The sequence below is a fragment of the Salvelinus namaycush genome, chromosome 19, assembly GCF_016432855.1.
Source record: "Salvelinus namaycush isolate Seneca chromosome 19, SaNama_1.0, whole genome shotgun sequence".
NCBI lineage: Eukaryota > Metazoa > Chordata > Actinopteri > Salmoniformes > Salmonidae > Salvelinus > Salvelinus namaycush.
Window position 1 is genome coordinate 20646902 of NC_052325.1, and position 15657 is coordinate 20662558.

Consider the following 15657-nt stretch of genomic DNA (forward strand, 5'->3'; position numbering starts at 1 on the left):
TTTATTGAATATCTAATGCTAGACAGATATTTTGTATAAACAGGTATATTTTAACATCACTATTCATTATAAAGTAAAAAAGGAAACATGCATCTAATATCAATGCCATTTAGCAGACACTTTTAACCAAAGCAACTTCCAGTCATGGGAACCACAACCCTGGCGGTGCAAGCTCCATGCTCTACTAACTGAGCCATACAGGACCACGTCTGACATGATGGGCCTGAAGAGTAAAGAGTGGGAAAAATCCATAAGAATTACAATCGACTTCCTCTACCCATCAAATCGTTCACCCCTCACATTCTTGTGGGCCAGGCAGGTGCCTTGACGTGCAGTGAGTCAGTAATATACAACAAGGATGGGAAAGAGTCTACAAAAACCTCACTTATCATTTTTTCAACATCTGCTACCGCAGCAGGTCACTGCCTCCCTCAGAGCTGGGAGCTGGCAGAAGCCTCCATGTCTGATGGGAGATTTAGACCAACAGTGTGATTATAGCTGTAGCCAGCGCCCAGCATGCCAGGAATGGCCAGGCCACACAGAGCCATACTGTTGGATACTACTGACTCTCGATTACCCAGAGGCTGCAGCAGCAGGGGGAGGAATCCACATGTCTTCCCAGTCTTTCATTTTTAGAGGAAGAAATGCCATTCAACAAGCCCCTAGAGGGCCTTGTCGTTGGACCGACAAGGCTGTAAATGGCAGAATGAGATTGGCATAGAGAAACAGAGAGATAATACTAAGCTACTGAGCTCGGCTGGATCTGCTGTGGAGAACAAAGAGCAGTTGGATTGTGGAACGGATGGAGGATTATGTTACCAGAGAACACAAGCGAACCTGTCCGTCTGGCACGTGGAACACAGGCTGTGTATGTACCATGAGTAATGGTGCATGGAAATGGCCAGTGCATGAGTGATGTCAGATGTGTCCACTGATTCCATGGCGGGCACACAAAGTGCCCCTCCAACCATGCATGCCTGAGCACATCTGAACAAACAAGTTACATCAATCCCTCTCACCTCTCCCTGGGTGGCTATAAGACTGAATTGTTCACAGGGGCAACATTTTCATTGGGCTAGGGATTAATTTGGTTGAAATTTATTGACCGGAACTGTTACGCACTGTTCAAGATCAGAACAACAAGGCTAGCGACAGTCTTTCTGTGGTGATCAAGGACAGGGATTGAGGGACAAACCAATCACAAACCACATATGAAAGAAAGACACCAATAAGTGAACCCTACAGGACTCTTATCTGTCCATTCACTAGTCTAGGTATGTTCTAGAAGTAGAACCGCAGCAACCGTTAGCGCTTGGAGCCAGATTTGCATGTCAATGAGTTATGTTACGAATAAAGTTTTATTCAAAGGGGATCTGGCTATACAGAGAAGAAGACTGTTAATTCATTGGATAGGCTACATGTGTCTTATGACTTTTTCATATGTAGTTTATTAGAGTTCTTTCTAGGGACAGAGCCCAGGCTTTACAAAGTGCTCATAATAAAACAGATTCATGAACCTTGTCAATGCTGTAATTTGTTACCCATGATTTCCCGAACCATTTCTACAAGGCCAGCATAAAACCCCTCTGACAAATAAAACCCCTCTGACAATAGCCAGATATATGACCAGACTGGAGCTGAAGAGCAAATCATTCTCACCCTTGGTTTCCACTTTTAAGTATAATAAAAAGTGATCCACATTAGGGGTGGGTGGAGGTTTTAAGTACTGGGGATCAGTGAAGATCCTCAGAGGAGAAAGGGAAGGACCATCCTACTTAGTGAATTTCATAAAAAATAGTGTAACATTAAAACATGTATTTTTAGATAGAACTATACTAGATATGTCACCAAATAATTGATTAAAACACTGTTTTGCTATGAAGGTCTACAGTAGCCTCGACAGCACTCTGTAGGGTAGCATAATGTTGTAGCTGGAGGACAGCTATTTTCCGTCCTCATCTGGGTACACATTAAACCTAATTATAACGACTTCCAGAGGACGTCCTCCAACCTATCTGAGCTCTTGCAGCATGAACTGACATGTTGTCCATTCAATCAAAGGATCAGTGAATAAATCTAGTACTGAAAGAATAAACTACAGCTAGCTAGCACTGCAGTGCGTAAAATGTGGTGAATAATTGACTCAAAAAGAAAGACAATAGTTGCACAGTTTTGATCAAATTAATTTCTCCAGAAAACATCATCACGTCATTGTTTCATCCATAACTTACACTTCAATAAACCAAGGTACTTTAATATTATCCAAATACAGAGAAACACATTTGCATTCACATGGGTTTATGTTTCTGATTCTATCCCATTTTTCCCTATGTAGAGATGAGCAGCCTTCAGTGACATTGATGCAGACAGGCTGTGTTTTGCTGTACCTGGCTACACTATGCCTATGCAGGCCCTGTAGTTAATCATGTGAATATGACTCCGGCTCTTATTGATTCTGTCCAGGGGATGATAGAATCAATAAGAGCAGGAGTATGTTTATGCGGGAGTATGATGATGCTTGCTAAGTGGAAAAGAGATCAAGGTGAGGGGAGGGGGACAGGGATCCTGAGAGCTCTGGGTTTGTTGTTCAATTTCCATTTTTCTCCCTTTCCTTTGATGCACTGTATAGGCTAACTGAGTGGTACTGTGAGAGCTTTCCTCCTCAGATGTATTTCCACAGCACAAGTACATCATACTTCTGCTGGGTTTAGTATCATTGTAGATAGCAGACCTATGTTCATACCTCATCTCAGTTGTTCTTTCAGAAATACTGGAGGCAGGACTACATACACTTCAGATGGAGTGCACCAAGCTGTGTCAAACTACTGTCCTCTATTCGGATTCAAATCACAAATTGGACAGAGAGTAGCCCGCCAGACATGGGGTGGACTATCCACTGTCCAATAAATAACTCTAATAAGTATATTTACTGTTCATCAACTCTATTCACACTCCTGGAGTATCAAATCCAACATTGAGGAAAGGACATGAATAAGATATAGTGCAGGTAATTGCCCATCAGACTGAACTTGATAAGGTGGCTAGACTCACAGTAGTGCAATCAGTTTGGTTTCATCAAACACCCTGCTGCATTAATCAATGGATCACTCAGACACACTCATCACCACCACACCATCAGTATGGCTATCACCGTTCACTCCTCAAGGTCACAAATACAGACATGTTCTGACAATTTGTAGCTAAGCATTCAACAGTTTGTATCTACAGTAACCATTCAACAGTTTGTATCTACAGTAACCATTCAACTGTTTGTATCTACAGTAACCATTCAACAGTTGTCTTCCTTCTCAATGGATGTCATGTAATGTAACACACTTCAGCAACATACCATTGACATTTACACAAGGTCAGAAATATAGTACTGTTTTCAGTTTGCAATGTTTTTGTAGTTAAAAGTTCAGACCATTATATTTATTCTCAAAGCAGGTGTGTAATGTAACCCACTTTACCATCATACAATCTAATCGACAGGTAATTAAATCCTCAAGGTAAACACAATGCATTGTCATGTTTGACACTTTTGTAGCTAAACATTCAACAGTTGTTTTCTCAAAGTTTGTCATGAAGACCTCATCACCAATGTACAATTGACAGGTTATCAAATATGCTAAATGTATTTATAATATCTTAGCAGTTCTCTAAATCATTCAACTGTTGTCAAACATCTCAATGCATGTAATTTAAACCACATCAGCAACATACTGTTGACAGGTAGAAGATATAGGGTAGCTACAGTGAGATCACATGGCACTTGTAATAAATTATTTCATAAAACTACCTGATTGATGTGGCTAATTCAATATACATTATAGTACCTATAAAATGTCTGGCTCCTAATGATAGCAGTGAGACTCAAATCCTCTCAGAATCTGGAGATAAGCCAGAGCTTAGCCACATCAAATAGTAGCCCCCACATCAAATAGCAGCCCCCCATAGCAGCACTTTACTGTACAGATTCATGTTGATAGCAGGGGAGGAAAATGCCAGGGGACGGAACTGGGAGCAGCACTGGACAAAGAGCAGTCAGTCGGTCTGTCCTCCCTTTTGGTAGTGCAGTTGCCATGGTGACAGAGCAGGTGAAACACAGAGGGGTGCAGATAATCGGCCGTTGTGTTATAACTCCAAGGGACTGAATTACCATTCAGTGTGCTGTGTGGCGGGCGTTGATGGAGTGTTCATCGTTGGCGGTAATGAATGCACTTAGCCTTCACACACACACTCACACACACACACACTAATCCTCCTGTCCTTTGAGCCTGTTTCATACCACAGATAAGATGTCACAACTGGTGATTGACTTGTTAGGTCATGGACCACTCAAACCCTGGAAATATGACAGCTTTGTCACTAAAATCCCTTTATGTGAGTTAAGGGAAATGTTCCAACAGGTGTCTTGCTTAAGCACTAGCTGTATCGTGTTGAAGTCTGATGTTAGCGCCATTATCAAGCTGAGATTTCAGAAACCCAAAGAATTATTTGGAAATGGAAATTCGCCCCCTTTATTTTATATTGATTTACATTTTATATAAAAGTACTTACATTTAATACATTTCTTCAAAATACAAGCAGCCAAACAACATACAAATCAAATACAAAATTATAAAATGTGTTATATCTATCGTCTTTCCTTTTCTGAAAGTGACAGAAAGTATCTTTATAATTATCTAAAGTAACTTTGTAGCCATAGAGTCGTGTTAAATCCTTTTCCGTGTTCACATCCTTATGCTGTAAAGTTGATACAGATATGTTGTTGGAACAAGAGACCTACAAAAATACGGATGTCTGTGATTCTCTTCTCATAACATTCATGTTGAGTTTCAATAATTTCTGTGATCCAAACAGAACATCTTAGATGGAGTATACATTTCAGTCACCTCAGTAAAATATCTTCTATTTGTAGCAGAGCAAATATTTATGTTTGGAATTATTACATGAACATGATGATATAATACTGTAAAGAACTGAATTAGATGGTTAACGGAAAATAATCCTCTTAAAACCAACCGTAGCCACTTCTGGATTGTATCCATTTTGGCTGAATCAAATGATACAAACACAAAGACAGAAAACAAGCTTCATTGCTCAGGTATGAAGCCATGAAATTATAACATGTTATTGTGAAGATTAACAGTTTTTGTTCTGAGGAAATCAATGACAATGGAAACCATGGCACATAAAACTTTGACCAATCTCAAACTGTTATTGTTTTTATAAGATGATATATAATTTATTCAGAAAAAAAAAATATAGACCTGCTTTAGATCTGTATACTGCACCAAAATAACAAGTTGTTGGTTCCACTGAGGCCCCAATTCAATTAGATCTGTTTTAGTCAACATCTGCATAGCTGATATTTTGACCGTGTCTGAGGTGAATCTGCGTGAGCACTGTCAAATCCACAATCGACACCAATGCGGACATTGCAATTGGCTGCACAGAGTCAAATGAAGAGAAATCCCATGCAACCTTGTTTACAAGTTCAAACACTGGAATGTGAGGCTGATGGACTACCTTCATTATTTTGTTTAATGATGATTAATTTGAAGGTCATTATTTCTATATAGCCTACACTTTCTTGTTCTGAACTTCTAAAACGAATGGGATGGATTTGGCTTCGTGACAATGTTCACAAGAGAAGCTGCTCACCGATTTCACGGAATCAACACAGTTCCACCTCCGACACCGACAAAACATCAGCTAAGTGGGTGTCGGCTATCGCCGGTTAACGCTTGATCTGATTAAATCTCGGCCTAACAAGAGACAGACATATACAGGTTCAGAAATAAGTACTGTATCGATCTTGACGTTTGTTTACAACAGAAGAGTTCCGGTGTTAAGTTATTTTGCAAATCAGCGGCTTTACTTCAGTGTCATTCAGTATATACTAAATAGTGCTGTATAACAAATGTTCGACAAACAGAAAGCAAACAACGGAAACTAAAAAATGTAAATCAAAGTGTTCAGCACACAACTGAAGAGGTAATGCTGATGCTAAAAAGCAACACACCTAACTGAGAGGACAGGAGCCTGATAGGAAATAGAAAATTCTTATTTTCCTTGTTTTTATACATTTGTACACTGTCGTATAAAATGAGTAGAAAGTGTAGTCAGGCTATGCGGCGGTTTCGCGAATTGTCCCCTCTAGTTTCTTTGGGAGTAGCCCTCTCCTTTCGTCTATGTTGATGACTGGTTTGCGACAGTTCTGTCCGTCAAGGTAGATCTTTGCATACACTGGGTTGGAATAGTTCAAGGGCTGCATTGAGGAAGTAAAAATGCTGTTAGATATTTGACAGGCACATCATATTCGCACAGCTCTCAACAATGCATAAGAAAATACCCTACATAATCTGGTGCCCTGTATGATGACAATATCCTACAGTACAATCTGTAACTTACTATAACTTACTGTGACTTAAAAGGATACTTCAGGATTTTGGCAATATGCCCTTTGTCTACTTCCCCAGAGTCAGATGAGCTTGTGGATACAATTTTTATGTTTCTGTGTCCAGTATGAAGGAAGTTAGAGGTAGTTCCGTGAGCCAATGCTAACTAGCATTGCGCAATGAGTGGAAGTCTATGGGTATCTACAAGCAGGCTAGCAGATACCCATAGACTTCCAGTCATTGCGCAAAAGCTAGTTAGCAATTGTGCAAGCGCTAGTTAGCAACTTACTTCAAACTGCATGCAGAGACGAAAATGGTATCCACAAGTTCAACTGACTCTGGGGAAGTAGATAAAGGCCTTTTTTTTGCCAAAATCCGAAGTATCCCTTTTAAAAAAGGTTTCTGATATGTTGCACTGCAATACACACAGTATTGCAATATTATTTCTCGACACAGAGACAACAGACGACTTTGGCATTTTTATGTTTATGTTAGAGAAGGTTAAAGATGAAGAACACAGCTAAGACTGTAAGGTTGTTATTGCAAGGTAGCAGGAAAGAAAGAAGGATATAGCTCATGCACATTAGCCCAAGCAACATAATTACATGTGCAGTCGCAGGGTTTACTCCTAATATGCATTAAATTAACAATGAGATTTTCCAACGGGATGTTTTTTCCAAATTGGTTGTAGCATACATTCAGAAGAGGTACATTTTACAAGTGCAACAATACCTTTCCCTTTTAAATACTTCAAGATTAATTTAATCATATCTAAAACCACAAAAATGCACTGAAAGTGTCATTCAGCTTCCTTTTTATTGACAAATCCGCGGGTTTCCTTCCAAAAGGAGATTTACAAATGTTCTACAGCTCACGTCTGTTCCTTCTATAGTGAACGGCATAACAGCATGCCTTCCCCTGTAAGAGGTTGGTTGTCTAAACTAAGGGGAAGGATGGGAGAAATCACCTGTCCAGGTATCACCTCCTTGGGAACAGTATGTATGCCCAGGGTGCGAGGGTCACTGGACTTCACACACCAGCCCTGCAACACACAAGTTCTGCCAATGTTCACCATGCCACAAGGCCAAGCTGTTCTCAACCAACATACTGTACACTTTACCACAAGTGTATATGGATATAATCCAACTGAAAATCTATATATCAACATCAGTGAGGAACTCAAAATTATGTGATGATTAGAAAATGAGATCAACAATTGTCCATCCATATTTGGTTTTAGAACTTAGATTGAGGATTCAAATTCAACAAAAACCATGGCACCTACAGTATTCACTGATATGATAAAGAAACGCTATAGTGGAGTTAGTTACTTGTGATTCAGTCAGCCTCTACCTTTCTAATGCAAAGGGATCCAGGTGGGACTGACACTACCAGATGTCAAAGTTGGCATGGCAAGAAGCAAACACATTAAGCTTGAAGTGGTAGCAGGCAAGTTAGATAACAAGATAGATCAGTAAAGCTGTTATGATTTATTTGGTATTCGGGGCGTTAGTGCGTGTTGAGGCCCATGAAGAAAATGAATCAACAGAAGATAAAATGTTCCCTTGGTACAGAGCGCCTGAATAATGTTTCTCTCCACATACCTGAGGTTTGTGCTCCATCTGTTAATGTAACTACACTTCTATATCAGATCATACCGTGGACAGAAAGTCTGGTAGAAATTGTATTTGGTATGCCACATGAGGAGATGCTAAAGCCCCATTTTGTTAATCACACTACTGATTACATGACTATGATACCAATAATGGATGGATGATGGTTGCATACTGATGGATTAACAGATGAGACTACAATGTTGTCTCTGTAAATTATATTGTCCCAAATAAATATAGAAACACGAAAAGATTTTCCTTTGCAGTACACTCTTACAATATCCAACCAAACTGAGAGTTTTTGCATTTAGTTTTTGCATAAAATGTTATTACGCACAAAATGAATGGTGGATTTTATACATAGTCTTCCAATACAAACCTTATGAGGGTCCAGTGTAAAGTTTGGTCGCAAAAGGCTGCCAGCATCTGCATGGTTGTCGTGGTCGACCTCATACATGTTGTAGGTAGGATTTCCTATCTCCACGTTGATCCCTCCATTCGTCATGGGCTGCCTCGTCACCCTCTTCCCCCTGGGAGGAGGAGGACAACTAACACTCATTAACATAAGATAATTCATGGTATGTTGTACAGTACCTGCAACTAGCTATCACAGTCTCACGTTAGCATTAGACGTTCATCCATGTTTCTCAAATGTCAAATTTCGAAGTTGTTCCAAACTTCAAATTTCAAAGTGTTTAAGGTTAAGTTTAGGCATTAACTCAGAATATTTAAGGTTAGGGTTAAGTTTAGGAAAAAACTCTGAAATCTTAAGGTTAGGCATTAACTCTGAATGGTTAAGGGTTAAGGTTTGGAATAGGCTTAAAACAAGAACAACTTTCTATCGCTGGATTTCAATTTGCAACCTTTGGAATCAGAGGCAGGTGCTTACTTACACACATCCGCGTCCACAACACCCTAGCAAAACCAACATCTACTTGAAGGTAACAGTGCTCACGGTTTCCCCTAGTGGTCGGTTTCCATGTCATTGCCAGACATCCTCAGACACGGATGTTGAATACTGACTTGTATCACGGGTGACCTGGCTGGTACCTGAGATCACCAGCCACATCAACATTTCAATTGATTTTAATACTTTATTGTCACATATGAAAATGTGTCTGGTGATCACAAAATCTAAATCACAACACATGCAATACACTTATACACATATCACAGGACACATCAGCCAGCATATTTACTTATTAGGCTTAACATAGTGTACCTCTGCCTTCTTTTGCAGATGAAAATGCCCGCCACCACCGTTGTGATCAAGATCACCAGCAGGACCAGAGGTACGATGATGGCTATGCTCCCTGAAACAGAGAAGAGAAAGGATGAAACTGCTTTAGCATTTTGGATTGCTGTTAGTGTTATCACAGTCTCATTACAAGAGTTAACATGTAGCCTAGTGGTTAAGAGCGTTGGGTCAGTCACTGAAAGGTTGCTGGTTTAAATCCCAGAGCCGTCTAGGTGAAACATTTGCCGATGTGCCCTTCGAGCAGCGCACTTAACCCTAGTTGCTCCTCTAAGTTGCTCTGGATAATAGCGTATGTAAAATGTCATCCAATGAGCTTTCTTGAACAGCCAAAGCAGATGGGGGTATATATTACAGTAGTAGACAATCCATCTGACCACAACCATAAGGCTAACTAGAGGATGGGTAGTAAGCCGTGTATGACACTGGGTGAGTCATTTGACTTCTGCACTCACCTCCACTGGTGTTGTCTGATCTGCTGCTCTTGGGGGCGGGCCTTTCACACTGTGTGCCTGCCCAATTGACTGAACACCTGGAACAGACCAATCAGAGAGGAGAAAACAACCATAGTCTTTAGCTGTCTCTACCTTAATCACCACATAAAACGAGTGCTATGGGAACAGACACTCAACCATGGATAACATTTTTACAGATTTTCTTAGAGAAACACTTTTTGTATAGAAGACATCTAAAAGTAGTGCTGGTTAGAAAACATAGTGAGTAGATTAACAGGATGAATATTCAGCAGAAAACAGTATGACAATATGGAGTCATCTGGTTTGTTGTTTGGATGGGATTCAATGCGAGTGATGAATGACTAGTTAGGAGGTGATTTCCTATTGGGCGGGATTGATGCTGAGGTGTATGTAAAGCATGAGCGATCTGACCATTGCAACTGGTTGGTGATGGAAGGAATGAAATTACACTAAATTACATGCACTCCAAGAAATCACAACACCAAATGATCAGGAATAAGAATTGCATCCCACGCATATAGACAATGAATCATTCCCTTATGGAAAGAATGCCACAGCACAAACAATCATGCATTTTAATGGGGGGAGAGTTACAAATGAATCATCCTTTCTGATGGGTAAAATATCAAATAAAATATTGTTAGGGAAAATACTAGGTAAGATCTGATGAGCAACTGATGAGAGGATGTGTAAAAGGGTTTGTAATCTATTTTAACATACCCCCGTAAACATACCCTCGTAAAACTGACTATCCTACCGATCCTCAACTTCAGCGAAGTCATTTACAAAATAGCCTCCAACACTCTACTCAGCAAACTGGATGCAGTCTATCACAGTGCCATCCGTTTTGTCACCAAAGCCCCATATTCCACCCACCACTGCGACCTGTATGCTCTCGTCGGCTGGCCCTCGCTACATATTCGTCGCCAGACCCACTGGCTCCAGGTCATCTTTAAGTCTTTGCTAGGTAAAGCTCCGCCTTATCTCAGCTCACTGGTCACGATAACAACACCCACCCGTAGCCAGCGCTCCAGCAGGTATATCTCACTGGTCATCCCCAAAGCCAACACCTTATATCTCCCTCACTAACTTTAAACTTCAGCTATCTGAGTTGCTAACCGATCGCTGCAGTTGTACACAACCCATCTGTAAATAGCCCATCCAATCTACCTACCTCATCCCGATATTGTTTTCATTTACTTTTTTGCTCTTTTGCACACCAGTATTTCTACTTGCACATCATCATCTGCACATCTATCACTCCAGTGTTAATTTGCTAAATTTTAATTACTTCGCTACTATGGCCTATTTATTGCCTTACCTCCTCACGCCATTTGCACACACTGTATATATACTTTTTTTTTATTGTGTTATTGACTGTACGTTTGTTTATTCCATGTGTAACTCTCTGTTGTTGTTTGTGGCACACTGCTTTGCTTTAGCTTGGCCAGGTCGCAGTTGTAAATGAGAACTTGTTCTCAACTGGCCTACCTGGTTAAATAAAGGTGAAATAAATAAAATAAAACATTTAAATAACAATCTCTGACATGCTTGTGAATGGATTTATTTCAGAGCTACAGCAGAGACCATGTAAGTCCCAAGTCCAGATTTTCTGTCTCTTAACACATTGCAAAATTAATCACCATACATGCATTGATCACAACAGGTCCCCTATATTCACAATCAGACAGCACTTGAATGTCACTCGAAGAGCATGTCAGCTCAGGCTGTATGACATGCAGTTGGTTAGCAGTGAGTTGAAGAGGGAGTAAATACTCTATTAGAGGTGAGAAAGTGTTATATAGACCATCACACTGACTGAAATGAAGCTGAATGACGAGAGGGTGGAGGGTGAGATCTCTGGAACAACCATATAGAGCATCACACTGTCCGAAATGGAGCTGAATGACGAGAGGTGGGAGGGTGAGACCTCTGGAACAGCCACAGGAAGTGATGTAGGAAGGAACCTACTTGCAGCGGGGTTTGTTAAGGGCAGTGATAGTGCACATCCCCTCATTCTGACAGAAGTAATCACATGGGTTGGCCAGCTCATCACAACGTTGGTTTTTGAAGCCTGACGTGCAGCTGTAAAACAGTGTGGTGGAGTGATAGCGATAAAAACAACCAGGCTAGCTATTGTATAGGCAGATGGAAACCTTTCAACATGGCAACAAACAAAATACTACATAGATTTGTTCTAAAATATTATTTATGTTTGTATCATTCATGATGAATAAATTAATATAAAACTAAACTACAGTAGAAACGTTACGTTTAGCTAAATTAATGACAGCTACATCCATTGAGGCAAAAAAATATAGGTTTTTCAGAATGTTGTTATAAATTCGCAAGCTTATTTACATTTACAGTATTTATAAACAAAATGAACAGAAACATTTCAATACAGAAAAATAACAAACATAAGCATATTCTGTTAGGAACATGTTGATCTTGATAATTCATCAAAACAATTGTAATGCCCACTTTATGTTTATATACATGTAGAATATTTACTGGCGGAATACACTGATCAGTTTTGAAAATCCCTTAGACCTTTAAGACAGTTTTCTGCTAATTACCATCTCAATGATATTTCTGCTTGTGGAGTTTCTGGGGTGGCTTGAATGAGATATTAATTTACTCTATTATAGTTTAAGGTCAAACATTATGATTTCTTGACACAGACATATCCATCATCGCACCTAATCTCTATGCCTCGCAGCCAATGAATAAACCACATTATCTAGATCTGTTAACCGTGTGGAAAACGAGATGGGATCATTTGCATAGAAATTGATTATATCCCTTGAATCGTGCCAGTCACGGCCACACATTTAATTGTAACTACAATGGACAATGGGACAGTAAAAAGATAGAGCAACAAGGTTTGTCTTTTCAGATGGATTTCCAATCATCTTTGTGGGGAGGTCTTTAACATTAAACCCCACCTGATAATAGCAGAGCTGAAATTAATATTTGTGGACCACCAGAAGCACAGAGCATTCTCTTTCCTGGATGATCCCCACAGGTCTCTGAGAGCCAATCTATTGTCCCCTACCAGTCATTGCCATTGAGTTCCTGCCGCTCATAGCGTGTGTAACACTGTTCTTACCACTGAAGATCAAAATACAAAATTGTTCTCCTGAAACCTACCATGAGAAGAAACACACTGACAAAAGAACAGTGTGATATGTTCTGAACAGTAATGTTTCAGTAGTTTCAGTTACCTTCCAATGTCTGTAGCTGTACCCCACGCAGAACTTTATTACTTCTACTCTGCCAGAGGGCTAGCTTTCTAAAGATCTATACCCACAGCCAGGTGTGACTCATTCTCTTATTGAGCCCTAACATCCTGCCTCCTGCTATGACATGGCCTGCATCCACTGGTGTCAAACATTCTCTTTACTTAGGATCTTAGCCCTGTGTAAAAAAATAAAAACAACTCCCCACTTATTTTCAAAAATCAATCATTTGAATAAAATACCAATGAGTTTTGGTTCCATTATAGGCCAGCCTTCCTGGCATAACTGAATGGCAAAGAAAGAATAATGTACAAATAGAGAACATTCTTAGGCTACTGTTATTCCGGGCTATTATTAGTAGTTACTGTACTTACTGACAGAAGGGCAGGTTGGTGTCAGGGTCCAGGTGGCAGGTACCTCCGTTGTAACAGTAGCCGTCACATAGTTTACAGCTGGGTGCTATCCTGCCATTAGTACAGCTGGAGGAAAATAGAGGAAAGGTGGTGTCACTGATGGTTGGCCCACGGTTTATGTCTTTCTTACTTTCTTATTGTTTGTAAATGCAAGACTACGGATTATCCGTAGTGACTAAGGTCTATTTTCTGTTGTCAAATGCGTTGAAATATTTGAATCTGTGAATTGTAAATGCAATTTATTGTCTTAGGTCTCTCTATGTAGTGTTGTCTCTGTTGTCGTGATTTGTGTTTTGTCCAATATTTGGACAAAACATATATTTGGACAAAACCTTTTAACTTTTGGTAGGCCGTCATTGTAAATAAGAATTTGTTCTTAACTGACTTGCCTAATTCAATAAAGGTTAAATAAAATAAAATAAATAAAAACTTTAACCATAGAAAATACGTCGGTAAAATCTTTAGATGGAAGACTATTCAACTACAGTACATCAAGCAATAGCTCTACACTGTAAAATTATGAAACATGTGACACGTTTATAACTTAAACGTCAGTGTTTAAAACTTCAACATTAGGCATTTAAATTTGCCAGTAAGTGTTCTCATCTTAAACACAGGTGTTTAGAATGCAAGATTAACCATGATACATTTGATTTTATTTGATGATAGTCAGCTTTTTCCAGTCAGTTTTCAACCAGGAGAACACCTATATCTCCCAAGTGTTCAGATTTTAAACACTAGTGTTTACTTCCCCATCAACTGGTTTAGAATGAATTTAGTCATAAAATGTGATTTGAGGTTCTCCTGAGTGGCGCAGCAGTCTAAGGCACTGCATTGCAGTGCTAGAGGTGTCACTACAGACCTGGGTTCGATTCCGTGCTGTGTCACAGCTGACAGGGAAACCCATGAGGCGGCACACAATTGGCCCAGCATCGTTCGGGTTAGGGGAGGGTTTGGCCTGCCAGGATGTTCTTGTCCCATCGCGCTCTAGTGACTCCTTGTGGCGGGCCGGGCGCATGCATGTTGACTTCGGTCGCCAGTTGTACAGTGTTGCCTCCGACACATTGGTGCGGCTGGCTTCCAGGTTTAGTGAGCAGTGCGGCTTGGCAGGGTCATGTTTCGAAGGACAAGTGGCTCTCCATCTTTGACTCTCCCGAGTTGGTACAGGAGTTGCAGAGATGGGACCAGACTAACTACCAATTGGATATCATGAAAAAGGTTTAAGAAATGTATGTGATTTTCCATATCTTTTATTCAGATCAGCGTTAAGAATGTCTGTTACCTTATCTACATTTCTTCCCAACTGAACAGGACATTTGATTCAAGAAAACTTTTCAATCGGGTGGTGTTGTTACTCGAGTTCATTTCTGCTAACTGATTTTTAGAATAGGTTGTTTTAAAATATATGTTTCCTCATGCACATTGATTGATTAATTGATCTTATACTATAGAAAGATAAATAACTAAACATTTTCAAAAACGAATGCAATCTGTAAGGGGTTGGACTTATTGTACCCGTTACTGAGATGGTTGTTCCAGTTTAGATGGTTTAGGTAGTCTAGTTATTAAGTAGTTCACCATAGCAGTCACACTTAGTGTAGGTTGTGGATGATAAAATATTCCAACTGTTGGCTATCCTTTCTCTGACAAGATTCCGATAGGAATTACTAATAATTTCAGGAACAAGAATATTGTGACTTGGAGGTCTGATGTTGCCCATGTGCCAGGATTTTGAGACCACAATGTTGCCGATAATTAGGCATAAACTAAATGTCTTATGAAAAGCATTATACAGTGCCTTTGGAAAGTATTCAGACCCCTTGACGTTTTACATATTTGGTTACGTTACAGCCTTATTCTAAAATTGATTAAATCGTTTTTTCCCTCATCAATTTACACACATTACTTCATAATGACAAAGCAAAAACAGGACTTTAGAAATGTTTGCTAATTTAAGAAAAAGAAAAACTGAAATATCATATTTACATAAGTATTCAGACCCTTTACTCAGTACATTGTTGACGCACCTTTGGCAGAGATTACAGCCTCGAGTTTTCTTGGGTATGATGCTACAAGCTTGGCACACCTGTATTTGGGGAGTTTTCCCATTTTTTTCTGCAGATCCTCTTAAGCTCTGTCAGGTTGGATGGGGAGCGTTGCTGCTCAGCTATTTTCAGGTCTCTCTAGAGATGTTCGATCGGGTTCAAGTCCGGGCTCTGGCTGGGCCACTCAAAGACATTCAGAGACTTGTCCC

At 39.9% G+C, this 15657-nt stretch overlaps 1 protein-coding gene across 1 annotated transcript in view; it reads right to left on the reverse strand.

The window, feature by feature from the left end:
• Positions 1-6133: 6133 nt before the first annotated feature.
• Positions 6134-15657, reverse strand: part of LOC120063930 (low-density lipoprotein receptor-related protein 1B-like) — a 345986-nt gene continuing 336462 nt past the window's right edge. The window contains 5 exon segments of the mRNA XM_039014240.1: positions 6134-6274; positions 8397-8547; positions 9240-9330; positions 9728-9804; positions 13365-13469. Of these exon segments, the coding sequence (XP_038870168.1) occupies positions 6134-6274; positions 8397-8547; positions 9240-9330; positions 9728-9804; positions 13365-13469 (565 nt within the window).